This window comes from Schistocerca cancellata, chromosome 8 (genome assembly GCF_023864275.1).
Source record: "Schistocerca cancellata isolate TAMUIC-IGC-003103 chromosome 8, iqSchCanc2.1, whole genome shotgun sequence".
NCBI lineage: Eukaryota > Metazoa > Arthropoda > Insecta > Orthoptera > Acrididae > Schistocerca > Schistocerca cancellata.
This window is the reverse complement of record NC_064633.1, coordinates 50,703,278-50,726,908: the sequence shown is the minus strand read 5'-3', so window position 1 is coordinate 50,726,908 and position 23,631 is coordinate 50,703,278. Positions and strand designations below refer to the sequence as shown.

The following is a 23,631-nucleotide window of genomic DNA, read 5'->3' as shown; positions in this document are numbered from 1 at the left end:
CATCATGTATGATTCATAAGCTACTACCTGCACCGGTACTTACATATTCTGTCTGGAAGAGACTCTAATCTTCTGTTCGTAGTGTCCCTCACTTTCAAACTCGGCGTCCATTCACAACCCTTACCAAAACTAGGTATTCATTACCTGGAATAGCTCATATTATAAAAAAAATCATTACCTGTGGCAAGACACTTTTGTGGAGCGTTCTCATAAACAACTATCTATACAGTTTCTTAACTGTCCTGTAACGACAAGAGTACAATACCCAACATGAAATTAATTTATTTTACGCTATAAGAGAATATAGATCATGATATTTACATGGGCAGGAATCATATTATGATTCAGTAGCAGCATCTAGATTAAGAACATTCAAAAACTGATGTCTAGTACCAAAATAATCGTTTTATGAAGTTGGGGATAGAGTGATGTGAATGCAGTACTCATATCAAACGATTACCGAATTACTGAAAGACAAGCTGAATCTGATGGGATTATGACACTAACAGATGATTGTGCGCTTCCTTAAGACATTATAGCCAACGGCATTGCCGCAGTGGTAATCACCGAAGTTAAGTGCTGTCCAGCTTGGCTAGCACTTGGATGGGTCCAGTGACGCGTAAGGGCTTAGGATGACATGGCAGCCGGTCGGTGCCATGCGACCTTCAAGGCCTCTCCGGACGGTGTTTGTTTATTTTATGACAGCAGAGGCGCACGTGATTTCTCTAAACGTGACTTACTGTAAGCCACAACCAGGTTTAGACAAATTAGAGAAAGCTCGTACAAAAATTGTGGCATACAAAAATATATTACGACACTAACGACTACAGTGCCTACTGAAGAGCAGACCATTGCAGTATCATTTTAACAATAATGTTGGGGTTGGTATTTCGGTGACAATAATATACTGGTCGATACCTCTGCATGTGGCTCACAGTATTCTGTATGCATAATACACGGTATATAGTAACAGTGAACCGAAGACGAAATCAAATTTTTGGAGGCAAAGTTTCCATTGACTGCATAACACAATTCTAGAATGTTTTTTCGTTGTGTTTTGTTTTAGGACTGTTAAGGTAAATTAAAATCTGTGGGTTATTTTCTGTTAAGTGTGACGAAAAGCATTCCGATAGGCACAAGCATACGGAATTGAAGTGATAACAACAAAAAGTTCGTAGTAAACAACTGCTGATCAACTACAGTAACCAGAAAGGAGCTAAGATCCATTACTGCTAATGTCATTTTAGGTTTTCGCTTTCAAATAGCAGAAAATGTGCCCTGAAACGTTGAATGTAGATACATTCAATAAATTTAAGAACTGAAATAAATTACAGCTTACTTTGTTTATTGTCACGGGACTAGAAAAGCATGAAGTAAATGGGAGATAAATATTTGCCAGGAAATAGGACACCCTATTGTTTTTAAGAAGACTTGAATGCGTTATGAATTACTACGACCATTTCCAGGAACTGAATGTTAGAATTGAACAACCCCACATAACTTGCTCGACATGTACTTACTACAAGAAATTTCGAATGTGGAATATACGCTATCAATCGTCATCAGCACAATGCAAATTCTCGTACGTTTTATTTAATTATGGGTTAATATTCTAACACGAATCCCTAAGAGTTGAGTGAAACACATGCTAATGTGTAATAGCGTCATACGTAATGATGCATGACATTAATGAAAATTATCAAGTCACAGTTTCTGTAACGGAAGCGCTATACATGAAAATTTAAGAAAATCATGTACGTGGTTTGACTGATAGGTGGTCGTCGAAAGAACTGGATCAATAAACAGATGTCCGACTTGACTCAACCTGGTGGATCTCGTCTCACCATCAGTATCAAAACATCGAGCTTTTGCAGATAATTCAATAGGGGTAGACTCATAGCACTATCGTTACAGATAAGTAAGAATGACATACACATCAATCTTTGGGATGGGTGATAAGATTTGAGGAAAAGAAAATAGTTCCATAACGTGTTGATATTTATCGTATTGTATCAATCTGAAAATTATAGTGGCTTACATAGTACAAATTTAATGACTGGTAGTCTCTTGCCTCGTTAATTATAGAGATTTTTGTCGGGAACAATGTCCCTTTTTCTGTATGCTTATCCTTTAACATAACTGGAACAATTCTCATTCATTCGTATGGCCCATACAAATTATTTTTAGTTCTCTGCATGTCCTCCCTATTGGCATCATTACTTTACATCACTGATGGAGATATTTTATGCAATTAAATACATCCATGTATTAAAAGTAGCTTAAAACATGTTCTGATATCAAACAGTGCTAAAGGACACAAAAATCTCTCACTATATAACTACTGAAGCAAGGGAGCAGTTTCATCTGAAATAAACTCGCTAGTTAGTTATTAAACAGACTGGTTGTGATATAGGTTTAGTAAAACCATAGAAAGAAACCATTGGTCAACGAAAAGGATAGTAACATAAATTCGGACAAACATCTGTACAGCAGAACTGAAACTCGAATAACTGAAGGGACTGTGCTATTTATGAGGCAAGGATTTGCGAAAAGACTGAAGCAAAGGAGATTGACAGGAGCGGAGAGTTATCCTTGAAACAATTTAAAATTTCTGCAGTTGCGTATTAGCTTGGTACTGAGGAACATATATCTAATCCGTTCCGTTAAAAGTACATTCCTGTCTTATAAAGAGAGCTAACTATCATAAAACGCGGAGATCAAAAATCTGAAACATGGAGAAACAAACGAGTGTGTACAGTTAACATTACTAGAGCACTGTTAAATAAATAAGCATCAGATGGAGCTAGGCTATTCTACCAAAATCTTCAACAGAATATTGCATTTTCTAAAGCATATTTGTTATTATCGAAAAAGTTGGTAGTGCCAGTAAGTTCGAGATACAGATCACAATGGCGCCCATTTCACCAACGCTTTTTCCTGTGGTACTGCGCTGGATCAATATTTATAATTAATTACATAATGAATGTGGAAATGTGTTAATATATTTACAAAGATGCCATATTACTGAAAGATAGACTGTAGATGCCACTCTTTTGGAAATTTACGTACGACAATGACTGACAAGAATACTGCTAAGATTTTAATAGAGTTCATAGAAAAGAGATGATACAGAATTCAATGAGGTAGATACTGAACGCCTGAAGAAGAGTGCAGCGTACAAAATTCATACGACACGTCGAGCTGTATTGGATTACAAAGGATTCACTGCAATGTGCTACTGAAAAGGGTAGAAAGAAGCGAATTTGTTTGATTTGCTCCGTCTTTTTTATATAAAGGAAGGCAGACCTACTAGAACCTTAAGAAGACGTAAGAGAAAGTGGCCAAAATTTCTCAAGATGAGACTGTCTTCACGCCAAATCTGTAAATGCTATAAGAATGAAAAGCACCACAGTTTCATGTAATGTGTTTTCATCGACTCTGGTTAGCAAAATAAATAACCGTTGACAATCTATGCCGGCCAGTGTAGCCGAGCGGTTCTAGGCGCTTCAGTCTGGAACCGCGCGGCTGCTACGGTCGCAGGTTCGAATCCTACATCGGGCATGGATGTGCGTGATGTCCTTAGGTTAGTTAGGTTTAAGTATTTCTAAGTTCTAGGGGACTGGTAACCTCGGATGTTAAGTCCCATAGTGCTCAGAGCCATTTGAACCATTTTTTTTTTGACACTCTATCTAAATATATATGAGATGGGTATAAAACATTTTGACAGAAATATTTATGATTTACCTCCCATCACTAATCTTTTTGTTGCTCCCCTCAGTATGACATATTCTCCTAAAAGAAACTGGATGCGGTGAAATGGCAATTTGGCGTTGGATGAAATTCAATTTGATGCTCTTTCTGAATGGTGACAATAAATATAGACCGATTTACGCAAGAGATATACCTTTTTTTCGATTTACTTGCTTGAGTTTTAAAGACACGTTTGATAATGGCACAGAATTTCCCGAATTTGATGATGTGGAGTAAAATAACAAAAATGGAATCTTGCAGTCTGAGCCATAAATTAGGCAAGAAAACATAAAATTACGACAGAGTAGCTCTCAAAGCTATCTGGAACGATGGAAGGGCTTGAAAAAAAAAAATAGAGAACAGTATTCCACCAAAAGCAGCACTGGCAAGTAAAAATAAAATACGACAACAGTCCTTAATTTGGATGCTGCTACATGATCGTCTCTTACATTTAGTAACTGTCACTGCCTCGATGTATTGGTGGAGCTTTCTCATATTATGCTGTGTGGGTGGCTGAGGGAGCCACGAGGGACGTAGCGGCGTCGCCAGCAAGCGTGACGTTTCGGCCGGCGGCGGCGGCTGCATCGTCGGCGCACTGCAGCACGTGCTGCACCAGGTCGCCGGACACGCGCATGATGACGCTGGTGCCCGCCGCCCTGACCGCGGGCCCGCCGCCGCCGCCCCCGCCGCCGCCGCCGCCCCCGCCGCCCCCGGGAGGCGGCCGCGGCGTGGTGCACTTCTTGCGGTGCGCGCGCATGTTGCTGGACTGGCTGAAGCGCGCGCCGCAGCGGTCGCAGGCGTAGGGCCGCAGTCCCGTGTGGCAGGACATGTGCGCCTTGAGGTGGTGCTTCTTGGTGAACGCCTTGCCGCACTCGCCGCAGCTGTACGGCCTGATGCCGGAGTGCAGCCGGAGATGGAGCATCATGTTGCTGCGGTCCGCGAACTGCTTCCCACACACCTGCACCAATAATAACATCAGCTCTCAGCTGTCTCAAAAATGAGATCGACAGGAAGTGCAAAATGGCTAAGCAGGGATGGCTAGAGGACAAATGTAAGGATGTAGAGGCGTATCTCACTAGGGGTAAGATAGATACTGCCTACAGGAAAATTAAAGAGACCTTTGGAGATAAGAGAACCACTTGTATGAACATCAAGAGCTCAGATGGAAACCCAGTTCTAAGCAAAGAAGGGAAAGCAGAAAGGTGGAAGGAGTATATAGAGGGTCTATACAAGGGCGATGCACTTGAGGACAATGTTATGCAAATGGAAGAGGATGTAGATGAAGATGAAATGGGAGATACGATACTGTGTGAAGAGTTTGACAGAGCACTGAAAGACCTGAGTCGAAACAAGGCCCCCGGAGTAGACAACATTCCATTGGAACTACTGACGGCCTTGGGAGAGCCAGTCCTGACAAAACTCTACCATCTGGTGAGCAAGATGTATGAAACAAGCGAAATACCCTCAGACTTCAAGAAGAATATAATAATTCCAATCCCAAAGAAAGCAGGTGTTGACAGATGTGAAAATTACCGAACAATCAGTTTAATAAGCCACAGCTGCAAAGTACTAACACGAATTCTTTACAGACGAATGGAAAAACTAGTAGAAGCCGACCTCGGGGAAGATCAGTTTGGATTCCGTAGAAATACTGGAACACGTGAGGCAATACTGACCTTACGACTTATCTTAGAAGAAAGATTAAGGAAAGGCAAACCTACGTTTCTAGCATTTGTAGACTTAGAGAAAGCTTTTGACAATGTTGACTGGAATACTCTCTTTCAAATTCTAAAGGTGGCAGGGGTAAAATACAGGGAGCGAAAGGCTATTTACAACTTGTACAGAAACCAGATGGCAGTTATAAGAGTTGAGGGACATGAAAGGGAAGCAGTGGTTGGGAAGGGAGTAAGACAGGGTTGTAGCCTCTCCCCGATGTTATTCAATCTCTATATTGAGCAAGCAGTAAAGGAAACAAAAGAAAAATTCGGAGTAGGTATTAAAATCCATGGAGAAGAAATAAAAACTTTGAGGTTCGCCGATGACATTGTAATTCTATCAGAGATAGCAAAGGACTTGGAAGAGCAGTTGAACGGAATGGATGGTGTCTTGAAGGGAGGATATAAGATGAACATCAATAAAAGCAAAACGAGGATAATGGAATGTAGTCGAATTAAGTCGGGTGATGCTGAGGGTATTAGATTAGGAAATGAGACGCTTAAAGTAGTAAAGGAGTTTTGCTATTTGGGGAGCAAAATAACTGATGATGGACGAAGTAGAGAGGATATAAAATGTAGACTGGCAATGGCAAGGAAAGCGTTTCTGAAGAAGAGAAATTTGTTAACATCGAGTATAGATTTAAGTGTCAGGAAGTTATTTCTGAAAGTATTTGTATGGAGTGTAGCCATGTACGGAAGTGAAACATGGACGGTAAATAGTTTGGACAAGAAGAGAATAGAAGCTTTTGAAATGTGGTGCTACAGAAGAATGCTGAAGATTAGATGGGTAGATCACATAACTAATGAGGAAGTATTGAATAGGATTGGGGAGAAGAGAAGTTTGTGGCACAACTTGACCAGAAGAAGGGATCGGTTGGTAGGACATGTTCTGAGGCATCAAGGGATCACCAGTTTAGTATTGGAGGGCAGCGTGGAGGGTAAAAATCATAGGGGGAGACCAAGAGATGAATACACTAAGCAGATTCAGAAGGATGTAGGTTGCAGTAGGTACTGGGAGATGAAGAAGCTTGCACAGGATAGAGTAGCATGGAGAGCTGCATCAAACCAGTCTCAGGACTGAAGACCACAACAACAACAGCTCTCAGCTCGTGCACCAGCCTCATTCACAATGGAGTCCTGCACTCAACGGGTCACCTATTTTGCTCACCGTGCACGAGATTTTAGCAAATACTTAGATGCAACAAATAATACTGTAGTATGATGCCTTTCTCAAGCGTTTCGAAAAGTCAACTTTCCAAGTATCACGATCCTGTTGAATATCATAAGGGTACAAACCGCCGAGTAGAGGCGCGGACACAACAGGCTAATATGGCAGACTGCATTCCAGCCAAGTCATTTTCGTTTACTTTTTTTCCTGACCTTCCACCAAATATTCATATCACTACAACGAATCATGTTTCTTTGGAAAGGAATCATGGTAATCATTGTGGTACAATATTGGTATTGTATAGTTTATTTGTTGTTGTTGTGATCTTCAGTCCTGAGACTGGTTTCATGGAGCTCTCCATGCTACTCTATCCTGTGCAAGCTTCTTCATCTCTCAGTACCTACTGCATCCTACATCCTTCTGAATCTGCTTAGTGTATTCATCTCTTGGACTCCCTCTACGATTTTTACCCTCCACGCTGCCCTCCAATACTAAATTGGTGATCCCTTGATGCCACAGAACATGTCCTACCAACCGATCCCTTCTTTTAGTCAAGTTGTGCCACAAACTCCTCTTCTCCCCAATTCTATTCAGTACCTCCTCATTAGTTATGTGATCTACCCATCTAATCTTCAGCATTCTTATGCAGCAGCACATTTCGAAAGCTTCTATTTTCTTTTTGTCTAAACTATTTATTGTCCACGTTTCACTTCCATACATGACTACACTCCATACAAATACTTTCAGAAATGACTTCCTGACACTTCAATCTATATTCGATGTTAACAAATTTCTTTTCTTCAGAAACGCTTTCCTTGCCATACAAGTTATATCCTCTCTACTTCGACCATCATCAGTTAATTTGCTCCCCAAATAACAAAACTCCTGCAGTACTTTAAGTGTCTCATTTCCTAATCTAATTCCCTCAGCATCACCCGACTTAATTCGACTACATTCCATTATCCTCGATTTGCTTTTGTTGATGTTCATCTTATACCCTCCTTTCAAGACACTGTCCACTCCGTTCAACTGCTCTTCCAAGTCCTTTGCTGTCTCTGACAGAATTACAATGTCATCGGCGAACCTTGAAGTTTTTATTTCTTCTCCATGGATTTTAACGCCTACTCCGAACTTTTCTTTTGTTTCCTTTACTGAATTTCTTATTGCAAATACCAGGTACTTTGTTCAAATCAGGTACAGCTCGATATGCTTTCACTGCAATAGGTACATGAAACTATCGATAAATTAATGATCCCTTACTATTTCTTGATTGTACTTTACTGCAAATGCACCACAATCATTATTGTTTTCGTTACTGTTTCTTTCCGAAGAAATACGAGACAAGTGTTTGATGGTAGACTAGGATAAAAATTAGACTGTAACGAAGCACGGGCAAATTTCCAGTCTGCCCCATTAATTGATCACAGTAGCGCCGCCTGTCGACAGACGATGCTCTCATGTTTTTTGCTACTGGCTATTAACTCTTCGAATGTCGATTTTTCAGAAACGCCTGAGAAATACATCGTACCAGAGCAGCATTTGTTACATCTAAGTATTTACTACAGTCGTGCGAAAGATGAGCAAAGTCGGTGACATGGAGGCTTCCCTTGCAAGAATTTTACAGCTTGTGACATTAGGGTCAACATTGTATGGACAGAAAATATAATTCTACACCAGTCACAAAGCATTTAGTTCGTCAAGTATGTGACATGACAATTAAACCTCCATCATCAGGACGAAAATATATTTTACATCGCTGTGTTTCGGCGATGTCACATTAGCCAATTTAGGTAAAAGTTTGATAGCAAACAGAAGGTGCATGTCATTTGCTGTATCCTTTCCCATTTTAATTAACTAACGTACGCATCACAACATATTCCGTAATGGATAGCCCTGTACCACAGTAGCGCAGACAATGGATCTACATGTCCTATGATTGAAAGAAGCACTTGCAATAAAAGGAAGCAAACGGTGAAGCTAATGTATTGAAACGATTTCACATATCTAGAAGTATTTGGGACAACGCAGTGTGGCTACTTAGTGTGGTTTTCGTATATGTATGTGATCGAACCTACGTATTTTTCACTTAAAATTTCACAAATCAGTACAACGCCAGATATATGTACTAAGACCAAGACAGTTCACTTTTTTTCGTGTGAAATCGTTGTGGAGACATGGAACAAGCTTTCTGCAAAAATGATGGTTGCATATGCATTTCACGTAGTTGTAAACAGCAATAATGTATTCACAAGAAAGCAAAGGACACAGAAAATTGTCTCTTTTCGAAGGATACTCATTCATTACTTGTTTCAAACAAGGGAGCTGCAATGAGAAGGGTACACATTTGAGACATCTAAATACTTATTGAGTCCCAAGTCTGTCAACGCTTTTCAGAAATTGCTTCACACTTACAATCTGCTGTCACATTTAGAAACTCAGTCGATTACTTTCTGAGACTAAAAAAGAATTAATGCATTCTTACACGCAACTGAGATACGTTCAGAAAAAGATATGCCTAACTACGACCAGTGTTAGCCTGCTGTAAAACTATTGGGCTGCAGAGTCTAAATATGATGTTTTTCTTTAAAGACCTAAATTCGTAGATTTAGGATCCGCAAAGCACAAAATGCACAAAAGCTGGCAGTGTCCATTAGAGTCCTGGGATTTTCCGCTATAGAACGACTGGTTAATATAGATGACAACATGTTAGAGTAAACGGAGGGACATTCAGATTGTAAAGGCTGAAATCTAGCGAAACTAAAGGAAAGTGCTTTACTTTATTCTATTATTTAAAAAAATGGAAAGGAAAGGACGAGGGCAGAATGACGTTCCGTCTATTGTCTGTGAGACGTACAGAGATTCATCACGCTGCAGCTGTAATACTGTAGTTGTAAATATGAGTTCCAAGTGGTTTGCTGAAAGTGACAACGGACCATTGCGAGGATCGCACTGAGATCCGATTTAAAGTTGTGAAAGGCAATACAATTGCTGAAGTTAATTAACAATACGTTCTGCTTTATAGCTAAAACACAATGAACTGAATAAACATTCCAGCATTAAACGATGATGGCATAAGGTTAGAGTCCATGCTGTGTTTCAGTTCAGGATGAAAGTGGAAAATGATAGTGATGTTGTTTCACTAACCATTCCAGAATTCACTGAAGTGATTTTAGGGCACCAATAAAAACTTAACCCACGATGTTTGGGTTGAGACTTGAATACCTCTCCCATATATCACTGTAGTGTCTTGAGCAAACAAATTTTGTTGCAAAAATGTTACAAATATTTGGTGCCAAAAAACCTACAGAAACATTTATACTATGAAAGCCACATTACAGTTTGTAAATTTTTCCAGTGACTTACATCATAGTTAATCCACATCACTAGCAATACCGAAAAACGAACAGAACTCTGTCTGATTGGTTTCAGAAGTAATCGGTTTAAAGACAAGTTCCAAGTGGCTGAGCTGATAGCAGTAACGGACAAGTGTGAGTTTCACACCGCTATCCGACTTACAATTGTGAAAGGCAATACAGTTGCTGAAGTTCATCTCAAATACTTTCCACTTTATAGCTAAAATGGAATGTTTTGGATAAATATTACAACTATGTATCACAAACTTGAAAAATTGAAAGCATAAAATACATCTACTGGTCAGTTTACCTACTACTCTGAAGAATTGTTTCGACCGAAATTATGGAACAGTATCCCTAAATATTACACTTAGCAGCAATTAATGATGACAATCAGGTTTTGGAACAGAAGAGGAAGAATAATTAAATTTTTGATGCAGTTGAACATTCATTAAATATGCTTACATCTCCTGAGCGACACTGGCAAACTGGTTTGTGCTACTCAAAACAGTTGGTGAGGGATGATGTTGAAGAGAAATAGTTTACCGTACAACAGTATATATACAGAAAAGGTCTGTAGCCTGGTGAAACTGACATAATCCTTTAGGAGAAAATCGGGATCTACACTCCTGGAAATGGAAAAAAGAACACATTGACACCGGTGTGTCAGACCCACCATACTTGCTCCGGACACTGCGAGAGGGCTGTACAAGCAATGATCACACGCACGGCACAGCGGACACACCAGGAACCGCGGTGTTGGCCGTCGAATGGCGCTAGCTGCGCAGCATTTGTGCACCGCCGCCGTCAGTATCAGCCAGTTTGCCGTGGCATACGGAGCTCCATCGCAGTCTTTAACACTGGTAGCATGCCGCGACAGCGTGGACGTGAAACGTATGTGCAGTTGACGGACTTTGAGCGAGGGCATATAGTGGGCATGCGGGAGGCCGGGTGGACGTACCGCCGAATTGCTCAACACGTGGGGTGTGAGGTCTCCACAGTACATCGATGTTGTCGCCAGTGGTCGGCGGAAGGTGCACGTGCCCGTCGACCTGGGACCGGACCGCAGCGACGCACGGATGCACGCCAAGACCGTAGGATCCTACGCAGTGCCGTAGGGGACCGCACCGCCACTTCCCAGCAAATTAGGGACACTGTTGCTCCTGGGGTATCGGCGAGGACCATTCGCAACCGTCTCCCTGAAGCTGGGCTACGGTCCCGCACACCGTTAGGCCGTCTTCCGCTCACGCCCCAACATCGTGCAGCCCGCCTCCAGTGGTGTCGCGACAGGCGTGAATGGAGGGACGAATGGAGACGTGTCGTCTTCAGCGATGAGAGTCGCTTCTGCCTTGGTGCCAATGGTGGTCGTATGCGTGTTTGGCGCCGTGCAGGTGAGCGCCACAATCAGGACTGCATACGACCGAGGCACACAGGGCCAACACCCGGCATCAAGGTGTGGGGAGCGATCTCCTACACTGGCCGTACACCACTGGTGATCGTCGAGCGGACACTGAATAGTGCACGGTACATCCAAACCGTCATCAAACCCATCGTTCTACCATTCCTAGACTGGCAAGGGAACTTGCTGTTCCAACAGGACAATGCACGTCCGCATGTATCCCGTGCCACCCAACGTGCTCTAGAAGGTGTAAGTCAACTACCCTGGCCGGCAAGATCTCCGGATCTGTCCCCCATTGAGCATGTTTGGGACTGGATGAAGCGTCGTCTCACGCGGTCTGCACGTCCAGCACGAACGCTGGTCCAACTGAGGCGCCAGGTGGAAATGGCATGGCAAGCCGTTCCACAGGACTACATCCAGCATCTCTACGATCGTCTCCATGGGAGAATAGCAGCCTGAATTGCTGCGAAAGGTGGATATACACTGTACTAGTGGCGACATTGTGCATGCTCTGTTGCCTGTGTCTATGTGCCTGTGGTTCTGTCAGTGTGATCATGTGATGTATCTGACCCCAGGAATGTGTCAATAAAGTTTCCCCTTCCTGGGACAATGAATTCACGGTGTTCTTATTTCAATTTCCAGGAGTGTATTTATCATACACTCTTAGTAGCAGTATCGACACCACTAATTTTTAGCGGTTTAAATGATAAGGGAAAAAAGTGTCCATGCGATATTTTAGTTCATAGAGAAAGAAAATGGAAACTTATAGCGATGTTGTTTCACAAATTAATCCACAAATAACTGAAGTGATTTTAGGAGACCAATGAAAACATAAACCACAATTTTAGGATTGAGACCTGGGTACCTGTCCCATATGACAGCCCAGTGTCTTGAGCAAAGAAATTTTGTTGAAAAAAGTTATAAATATTTAGCACTAAAAGGTTTACATCTATATCTATACTGTGAAAGCCACCTTACAGATTGTAAATTTTTTCAGTGATTTGCATCCTAGTTTACCCACATAACAAGAAATGCAGGAAAATCAATAGGAATCAGTTTAATTGGTTTCAGATAATTAACTTTAAATATGAGATCCCAGTGGTTGTGCTGACAGTAATAACAGACAAGAGTGATGTTCACATTCAGAACCGATTTAAAATTGTGAAAAGCAATGCAGTTGCCGAAGTTCATCATCAATACTTTCTGTTTTATGGATAAAATGGAATGAATTGGGAAAACATTCACAATTTGTGTCAGAAACTTAAATGATAACAGAATAGAGTCCATGCAAGCAGAAGGGCAAAGAGAGCATCAGGGCACTTTGTTAGTGCAGGTTGCATACATTCAGTGGCAAACTTCATTGATTTGTGACCCCCTCCCAATAACCTATTGTTTTTCTAAGTTGTTTGTAGCCCCTGGGGATAGTCCGTCCTTCGGAGAAACTCCCCCAACCTTCTCCCTCCTCATCCTGTTCCCCCACTCCTCTGACAACCTTCAACTCTCTCACCCTCCCCTTCACCGATAAAAGAACACTTTCACACCTAAGTCATCAGAATAGTTCACTCCCATTCTATCAATTTGATTGACTAATTAATTAAACTGATCATTTAATTACCTCCCCCACTATAGCGAATCCCCCAGGCTACCCCCTCCCCTCTCCCACCTGGAAACTGGCTGGAAAAAAGAGTAAGTTGATTGGCCATTTGGCGGGAAATCGATTGCAGTGTATGGAATATTGTTTAAAAAAGTTGTGGTAGACAAGGAAATCTATGGATACTGTTTATTTAAACAATTTATGGGATACAAGGCAGTGCATAGAATATAGTTTATATATTTATTTAATGAATTTAACGATAAATCGATTGCAGTGTTTGGAATATTGTTTAAACAATTTCTGGTAGATAAGGCAATATGTGGAATATTGTTTGTATAACTATGAATGGGATACAGAGCAGTGTTTGGAATATAGTTTATTTATTTATTTAATCTGGCAGTGGCGTGTAGTGGTGTGGTATGCAAAGTATTTCTATTTTTAATCGCTAGATGGCACGTCGCACTGCTTTCTAGTTCCAGGTAGCTGTCGCGAGGTAGTGTGGTAGAAGTGAGTTTCCATAACTTCGTGAGGTGCTGTTGAAACAAGATGGAGCACGTTGGGGTTTGTGAGATCCCAACACACCACTCTCGTGAAGAAAAGTAAGGGTAACAATTTCATTGCAATTTTGAACGTATTATCTGTAAGATATAACAATCAATTGTATAATTAATAGCAAATATTATTACAGACGGAACCTAATGGGCCAGAAGCGGACCAACTACGAACATTTATTGATGATGTACCTGATAAGGAGCCTATCGATTCCAGTGACGAAGATGAAGAAGTTGCTGCTGTTGTAAGTGATCTAGATACATCGTAAGAGTAGGAATAAGATGAAAATGGGGTCAACGATAGTTATTATCTTTGAAAAGATGGAACGATGAAATGGTATTCAGAATTCCCATGATCTAATGTTAGAATAAGGTCGCACAATATTATTACCCACCTTTCAAGTGTCTCTGGTAATGCCAAACACTGTGCTACACCATTAGAATGTTTCAGTCTATTTATATGTCCCAATATTATTGAAAAAATTGTTTTATATACAAATAAGTGCATAGAGAGTCAAAGTGAGAAGTATTCACAGGAATACCTACTGAAACCTCGAACTAAACACAAAATGATGGCAGTACTAGCACTCCTGTATTTAACAGGGACACACAAGGCAGGCAAGAGTGGAAGATCTTTGAGCATCTTATGGGACCAGGATAGATATTTTTCGGGCATCTATGTCAGTCCAAAGATTCCGAATACTCTTGCAGTAACGTCGTTTTGATGACCAAGATACCCGAGCAGCCAGAAGTAGACAAGCTGGCTCCAATTAGAGATGTTCTTACCCAGTTTGTGGGTAACTGTAAGAAACATTTCTCTGTCAGTGAATATGTTACATTAGACGAAAGTTAGAGCAGCCAGAAGTAGACAAGCTGGCTCCAATTAGAGATGTTCTTACCCAGTTTGTGGGTAACTGTAAGAAACATTTCTCTGTCAGTGAATATGTTACATTAGACGAAAGTTAGAAACGTTTCGTGGGAACTGCTCTTTCAGAAAGTACATGCCCACAAAGTCAGCAAAGTATGGTTTGAAAATTTTGGCCTTAGTTGATGCCTTAATTGATACGCTGTGAATTTAGACGTCTATGTAGGTCTGTAGACAGCTGGGCGTTTCAAAGTTAGAAATAAACTAGAAGACTTATACAACAAATTTCGAGTTCTGGTAGGGATGTTACGACAGATAACTGGTTCCCCAGATGCAGCCTCATCTCCAAAGTTTTAAATGAACGTAAACTTACAATGGTTGGTACAATGCGGAAAAACAAGACAGAGATTCCACCATTATTTGTAAATACATGAGTTCGAAGAGTTCATGCCAGCATTTTCGGTTACTGATGTCAACAATGTACCATGATGCTGCCATTGATGATTTAACAGGTGATATAGATAAACCAGAGATCAATACTTTCTACAATATTACAGAATGTGGTGTTGATGTTGATGAACTCTCTGCCTCATATGATGTACGAAGAAACATTAGACAGTGGCAACTGGCCTTGTTCTTTGCTCTAATGAATATGGCAGGAATTAAGGGCCAAATAATTTATGATTCTAACGCAAAAAAAGGAACATATACGTCAGAAGTTCTTGAAGAATTTGTCTCTTCAGCTTATTAGGAGCCAAGTAAATCAGAGACAAGATGTGGATGTTCCCTACACAGCTCGCTGCAAGTGTCCGACAACATTCGACAGAAAGTTTGCCTCAAGGATCTCCTAACAAAGTTAAAACAAGTAATTTTGTCCAATGTCCAAGGAATAAAGACCGAAAAATAAATATACTTGCAAGAGATGTGACAAATATTCATGTATGAACCATTTACTAGCAATGTGTGATGATTGTGTCAGTAAGGAGAAATTAGATGATGAGTCATGAAAAATGTTTTTTGCATAATTGAGTGTGTTGTGGTACAGTCTACACTCAAAACATATTTTGTTCACAGTAACCTTCTAATGTATAACAAGTAAATGTATGTCACGTAATTTATAGTTTTTATGTTTTTCCACATGATATGATATTTTTTGTTAATCTCATGTATTTAGTTATTTCGGTTCAATATGTTTGCATCTAAAAAATTGTCAGTATGACTCAATATTCACAGCTCGTATATGACTAGTATTTGTAAACAAATTCAATTTTATTATTGCATCTGTATATTAATAACTTTGAAACCTACAATTTTGGAGAAAGAGATGTAAGGCGAAAGGTTAGGGACCAACTGTCATCATGTATCTTTTCCTGTTACTGCCTTACTGACATAAATACCTCTGAAACAGGTAGCCCTTTGGTAATCACAGTTTCAGTTAATTAGAACACAGATTGAGTAAGATACCAGACCTCAATAATAGGGCAATGAAACAGGAAGGCCTTGATTAGAAAGAGTTTCAGCTAACCCATATTATGAACAGCTCTTAATTTAATTAAAAGGGAACAGGCAGGCATTTATTAATAACAGCTTCAGTTAAGCAAAAGTATCAAATGCAAAGTAGGCAAGGCCATCAATAATAACAGCTTGAGTTAAACAAAATTGCTATTTTAAACGCAGACAGCCATTCTTTAATAACAGTTTCAGTTAAGTAAAATTACCAAATAAATAACAGACAGGCCTTCAATAATAACAGCTTGAGTTGAAGTCACTAAACAGAAAACAAGAAGGCCTCGTTTAATAATGCGTCAGTTAAATAAAATTACCAAATGCAAAACGTCCTCCGTTGTGTTGCCTGAGAAGGGATTAATCAGTGAAACCATGCCAAGTCATATGGAACAGAGGGCACTCTCAATCCAGACTTTCTCTCCCGTGACTGTCATTGCGACTGATCGTGACTCTCTTTACGAGCCTGTAACTCACGATTAAGTTCGGAATTTCTGTGCTTCATTTTCTCAAACTGCTCTGTTAGCGCTTGCTATTGCCAAGTTAAGGCAGCAACTGCGACCGCGGTAGTAGGACGTGTTTCCACCATTTTGCGTACTCTGCTTCCAACTTAATTCAACCGTTGGTTTTTTAAAAAGAAGACAAAAAACAAACCCCTTTAAACCCTACACGTAAAATGTAAACACTAATTAATTCCTCCTGGGATTCATCTCCCATCTACACTCACTACAGCTACTAGGCAGATGACCAGTACGACTACATACAGAACAAATGGTTCAAATGGCTCTGAGCACTATGGGACTTAACATCTGAGGTCATCAGTCCCCTAGAACTTAGAACTACTTAAACCTAACTAACCTAAAGACATCACACACATCCATGCCCGGGAAAGGATTCGAACCTGCGACCGTAGCAGTCGCGCAGTTTCGGACTGTGGCACCTAGTATCGCACGGCCACCGCGGCCGGCATACAGAACAAACAGCTGTTACAGCTCTGGTACGTAGCAACTCGTACCCAGACAAATTACAAAACGAACACCCCACTGCCACTAAATTTTCGCGTCCTCCATCATCTCCAAACGAAGATAAGCACACTGCTTCCTGTGGCTCCACAAAATTAACTGTAATATCATGTACCCTAGCTCATACAACTAACTCTGACAACGACATCAGACATCAAAAATAGCGTAAATAAAACTTAGACTCACCGCAACACATTGTGCTGAGCCGGTACCTACATGAAGTGCCATTGCCTTTCACCACTCAACTGAAACCAACTCTCTCACCAGAGCGTAGCGAACACTTCCCGAAACGACCACTCATGACACCAAATTGTTACAACCCTTAAGCTCAAGGGTTATAATCTGTCAGAACGACAGAGAGGTGTGTGATTTGGGAGAGAGGGGTGTGTCTCACGGCGAAGCGTGCAGAGAAATACGGGCAAGTGTGTCATTAACTTTACTGCATCGAAGGTACACGGCGGACCTTTGGCTGGACTCGCTGCTAGCGCCGCACAGCGTGCATTCGTGCATGGGTCAGTGGCAATGCCGTTACTGGAATCTGCACCATCGCCATCTGGCCGCCCAGTCTTGCAGATATAGCGCTCCTGCTCGTGATACGTGGCCGACACGTGTATTGGCAGCACCCGTAGCCCTTAACACAGCTACCTGCTGCCTCGAGCACAACTCGTGAACCCCTTGTAGGGCGCTGAAGCTGAACAGCCGTCCGCCGTCGTTGTGGTGGACCTCGGCAGCTCCGACAACCAGCCAGCTCAGTCGGCCGTTGCAGACAGCTCTGCAAGAGGGAGACTGCGAGTTCGCACCTCAGCCCCACCCGTGCGGGTGGCAGCTTCCAGACCGCCAGGCGATGTCATTCAGAGTGTGGAGGCCAGCAGCCCTCTGGCTGCCTGCACTGGTGCAGCTCCTATGCGCGGCCTCACCAGCTGCACCTGTGCAGCGGATGTTGGAGGTAGTTTCAGTGGGCCAGTTTGCCGCCGATATCCATCACCGGAAGATTACAGTGACTGACCTACAAATTAAACAATCGTCAGCCTCTCCAGTTCTAAGAGCGGGCGGAATGGCGGCGTGACTGCCCGATTTGAGCCTCCGGGCTCGCTTATTTATACAGGGTTATTACAAATGATTGAAGCGATTTCACAGCTCTACAATAACTTGAGATATTTTCATAATGCTTTGCACACACATACAAAAACTCAAAAAGTTTTTTTAGGCATTCACAAATGTTCGATATGTGCCCCTTAAGTGATTCGGCAGACATCAAGCCGATAATCAAGTTCCTCCCACACTCGGCGCAGCGTGTCCCCATCAATGAGTTCGAAAGCATCGTTGATGCGAGCTCGCAGTTCTGGCACGTTTCTTGGTAGAGGAGGTTTAAACACTGAATCTTTCACATAACCCCACAGAAAGAAATCGCGTGGGGTTAACTTGGGAGAGCGTGGAGGCCATGACATGAATTGCTGATCATGATCTCCACCACGACCGATCCATCGGTTTTCCAATCTCCTGTTTAAGAAATGCCGAACATCATCATGGAAGTGCGGTGGAGCACCATCCTGTTGAAAGATGAAGTCGGCGCTGTCGGTCTCCAGTTGTGGCATGAGCCAATTTTCCAGCATGTCCAGATACACGTGTCCTGTAAGGTTTTTTTCGCAGAAGAAAAAGGGGCTGTAAACTTTGAACCGTGAGATTGCACAAAACACGTTAACTTTTGGTGAATTGCGAATTTGCTGCACGAATGCGTGAGTACTCTCTACCTCCCAGATTCGCACATTGTGTCTGTTCAGTTTACCATTAAGAAAAAATGTTGCTTCACCACTGAAAACAAGTTTCGCACTGAACGCATCCTCTTCCATGAGCTGTTGCAACCGCGGCGAAAATCAAAGCGTTTCAAATTGGTCAACCGGTGTCAGGGCTTGCAGCAATTATAAACGGTAAGGCGTCTGCTTTAGCCTTTTCCGTAAGATTTTCCAAACCGTCGGCTGTGGTACGTTTAGCTCCCTGCTTGCTTTATTCGTTGACTTCCGCGGGCTACGCCTGAAACTTGCCCGCACGCGTTCAACCGTTTCTTCGCTCACTGCAGGCCGACCCGTTGATTTCCCCTTACAGAGGCATCCAGAAGCTTTAAACTGTGCATACAAGCGCCGAATGGAGTTAGCAGTTGGTGGACTTTTGTTCAACTTCGTCCTGAAGTGTCGTTGCAATGTTATGTCTGATGTGAGTGCATTTCAAGCACGACATACGCTTTCTCGGCTCCTGTCGCCATTTTGTCTCACTGCGCTCTCGAGCGCTCTGGCGGCAGAAACCTGAATTGCGGCTTCAGCCGAACAAAACTTTATGAGTTTTTCTACGTATCTGTAGTGGGTCGTGACCATATGTCAATGAATGGAGCTACAGTGAATTTTTGAAATCGCTTCAATCATTTGTAATAGCCCTGTACGTCTTTTCCCTACTCCTCTTACGTAGCTCCTCTGGAGGGGACAAGTGGAGTGCTCTTTAATACACTACTGGCCATTAAAATTGCTACACCACGAAGATGACGTACTACAGACGCGAAATTTAACTGACAGGAAGAAGATGCTGTCATATGCAAATAATGTAGCTTTTCAGAGCATTCACACAAGTTTCGCGCCGGTGGCGACACATTCTACAACGTGCTGACATCAGGAAAGTTTCCAAACGATTTCTCATACACAAACAGCAGTTGACCAGCGTTGCCTGGTGAAACGTTGTTGTGATGCCTCGTGTAAGGAGGAGAAATGCGTACCATCACGTTTCCGACTTTGATAAAGGTCGGATTGTAGCCTATCGCGATTGTGGTTTATCGTGTCGCGACATTTCTGCTCGCGTCGGTCGAGATCCAATGACTGATAGCAGAATACGGAATCGGTGGGTTCAGGAGGGTAATACGGAACGCCGTGCTGGATCCCAACGGCCTCGTATCACTAGCAGTCGAGATGACAGGCATCTTATCCTCATGGCTGTAACGGATCGTGCAGCCACGTCTCGATCCCTGAGTCAGCAGATGGGGAAATTGCAAGACAAGAGATAGGTAACATGGCGGCGAGTGAGTGACGTGCGTTAGCTCGGCTCGCAAGTTTACGTGAAATCTAGAGGTGTTTTAAGCAGTTAGGCTAGTCTACATATACTAAAGCCGTATATCTACTGCCGAGTGTCGTATTTTACATCACATACTGAGCACCAATTACACGGAATCGCACTTAAAATGGAAAATCGCCGAACAACGCGCAGTGCAGCCAACGGCCAGGCCGGTGACAGCGCAGGCGTGGAGTCTGCTGCACCGGGAGCTGCGGCCGCCCCGCTCGGCATCGCCGACATCGCCGCACTCGTGAAGGCTGAGATGAGTGCCGCGCTGCAGGCTAAGGAGACTAGAGATGGGCAAAACTGTTCTTTTCAGAGATTGGATCAGAACTGTTCACTCCCTGAAATGAATTAGCTCTTTTTCATGACTCACCATTCATTTACAATAGAAAATAAATGGAAGGCACATTGCCCTTTAAACTTTGTTTATTCCAGTACTATACCTGTATTTTGATCTTATTTGATCCTATTTTGAAGTAACACAGATAATGAGTAAGAATTTTGTATTGTTTATTGAAATTTCCACGATATGACAAAGTTTTTGATTATTGATTTATTTTGCACTATCGTGGTTTTTTGGGTGATCGGAAAATGTTGTAACTTGAGATTTACATTAACAATATATTTGGCTATAATGTATTAAAATTTCATTAACCTCATACAAATTCATCGCAAGCCATATATTTTTAAAGTGAACGTTTCCTTCCGAAGACGCCTAAAATCACAAAATCCGTACCAGAATAAGAAAAAAAAATATAAATTTGACTGTAAAACGAAAGTGCTGCATATAGCCTTACGCAGAATAAAACAAGGAAAATATTGGTGTATCACATTTTGCGATACGTTTATCGGTTCGCTCGTAATTAAAGCGTAAATTCGAGTGTCCATAATAAAAATCCTATAGTAAGAGGAGTCATCAGGAACCTAATCTAATCAGTTTAAACAAATAAAAATAAAATAAAAACAATTGATGTATACATAACATAATAATGTAATATACATAGCGGTATTACTACGAAGAACAATATCCAGTAGGGACGAACTCTGATGCAGAGGCGCTGAGTCGAGCAGGTCGAGCCGCGAGCTGTATTACTGCGTGAGCTGAGACTGCAGAGACCAGAGTGACACCTGAGTCGCTTTGCTCAACACTGTGGCTAGAGTCGAGACGGTGGGGTGAGCGTTGAGCGGGCAAGTTCCGAGGGTGGGGGGAGCGGTGAACTCACCCGCTCCAAAACAAATCGTCCATTCCCTTCCGAGCAGGTTGTTGCAAGTAGTTCCTATGTTATCCGCTAGGTGGCTCTCTGTCCTGTTGCTTGCATCAACTGCCCAGAGGGCAGGACGTGCAACTGAAACGATCGCCGACAGAGTGCGATGCGAAGTTAAGCTGCGCCAGACACTGCGCGCGGCAGACGACGCACAGAGACGGCACGGCATATGTGAAACACAAAATCCAATGGGGCACTGCACAATGCAGGCAGCCAAGGTAGAAGCAGGGCAGAGGCCGGCGCTGGCTGTGTTGTGTGGCGTGCACTGTGCTCTGACCAGCAGAGGCGCTGCTGATATGCTCCGTCTCTCTCTCTCTCTCTCTCTCTCTCTCTCTCTCTCTGCCGTGAGAAACGTTTGGAGCTACCGTTCTTTTTTTCTGAATCACTGATTGTTCACTCCTTTGAAAGATTCAACTCTATGAATTAGTTCAAGAGCGCATCCCCCATCTGTAAAGGAGACACTCGGGCTCGTTGTTCAAACCGTCACTGGTGCTGTCACTGCAGCAGTGACGGACAAAATACAGAAAACTCTGGAGACGAATGCGAGCGAGATCCGTGCACTGGACACATCGTTAAAAGCAAGTGAAGAGAAAGCACGACTGCTCGAACAGAAATTGATCGAGAAGACGGACGAGCTCGAACAATATCGGAGACGCAATAATCTCAGACTGTTCGGCATTCCAGAGAGCAGCAACGAGAACACAGATGAACTTGTGATAAACCTTGTCCAAGAAAAGCTAGGCGTGCAGGTGACTCTGAGTGACATTGACAGAAGTCATGTAAGTTGCCAGGTTCTACAAAACAAAGACCTATAATAGTGAAATTTATGTCGTATAGGAAAAGATCTGAAATCTTCAGAGCAAAGAAGAATCTCGCGAAGTCGGGTCTGACGGTTCGCGAGGATCTGACCTCTGAAAGACTAAACATTTTGAAGAGCGCGATTTCGAAATTTAGGCTACAGAACGTATGGACAAATGACGGCAGGATAATGGTTAAGACTGAAAACGGAAAGAAAACGATTTGCAGTGTTAATGAACTCGAAAGCCTGTGCTTTGGAAGCTAAATCATGTCTAATCTTGCTGCCACTAACCTGTATGTTTATATTGTTTACACTGTCAGCCATATCTTAACTAATGTATTATCAAATTGTTCGTTTCTCTACATAACTATTTTTTTTATCTCTAATTATTTTTTCTCGTGTAATTTTTGTTATTATTTGTATTATCAACTCTTCGATTCTCCACATAACTATTTTCATATTTAATTGTTTTTCTCATGTAATTTTGTTAATTATTACATGAGTTAGTCTCAGTTCCATCCTTAATTAGCAACTCACCAACATACTTACCTCGCTGACCTTGGCCGCAGATCCCGTTGCCTCCCCGGGGACCCACCCCCTCCCCCTCCCGGCCGCTTTCACTGCACAGAACTGGGAGGACACTTCCTCACCCCCCCTCCTTCGCACGCCTTCCGCATTCCTCATGCCAGACCCTCTTGTCACCGCTAACCACGACCCACAAACATCGGTCGGCAGCCTCCTCGGGCAATCAACACCCGAATGCACCAAGCTGCATATTGCACATGCAAATGTCCAGTCTCTGACAGCTCACTTCGACGAGTTCAAATATATATTTCAAACTGCTGATATACACGTAATACTTTTGTCAGAGACTTGGCTCAAACCAAGTATTCCTACAACTTCCGTAAACCTACATGGCTATATCTTTCTCAGGCACGACAGATGCAACAGACGAGGGGGCGGAGTAGGGGCGTATATATGCTCTGATTTGTCACCTACAGTACTACATACATCCAACAACAATGTAGATAAACAAGTGGAATATATGTTCATAGAGATCAAATCACTTAACAGAAAGTGCTTAATATGTGTCCTTTACAAACCTCCTAAAGTAGGTGGGATCGCCTGCTTCGAAACTGCCCTCTCTAGTCTCGAATCGTCATATGAACATATAATTATAGCAGGTGACACTAACATTAAATTTCTGTGCAATAGTCCTTCCACTGGAAAATTTAAGAGGATGCTTTCTTCCTCAAATATGACGCTACTTCAGTCTTCAGTTGGCACCTACTCATCACACGACTACCAGTCACACTTTCATAGATATATTCGCAATGAAATCTCCGAACAGAATAATCCGCACCTCTCAAATATCTGCGCCTGGCATGTCTGCCCATGACATCATTTCCATGACGTATTCATTAGAATGCCTTAGAAAGAAACAAAAACTGTCTACATACCGAGACCTCAAACGCATAAATTTGCCTGAACTCGAAACTGAGGCACAAGAAATAGTTTGGGGGATGACCTCTACTCCCCTCATGGACATAA

At 42.3% G+C, this 23,631-nt stretch overlaps 1 protein-coding gene across 1 annotated transcript in view; it reads right to left on the bottom strand.

The window, feature by feature from the left end:
- Positions 1–4,246: 4,246 nt before the first annotated feature.
- Positions 4,247–23,631, bottom strand: part of LOC126095333 (zinc finger protein GLI4-like) — a 139,133-nt gene continuing 119,748 nt past the window's right edge. The window contains exon 5 of the mRNA XM_049910138.1: positions 4,247–4,708. Coding sequence (XP_049766095.1) covers positions 4,247–4,708 — 462 coding nt within the window. The remainder of the gene's footprint in view (positions 4,709–23,631) is intronic.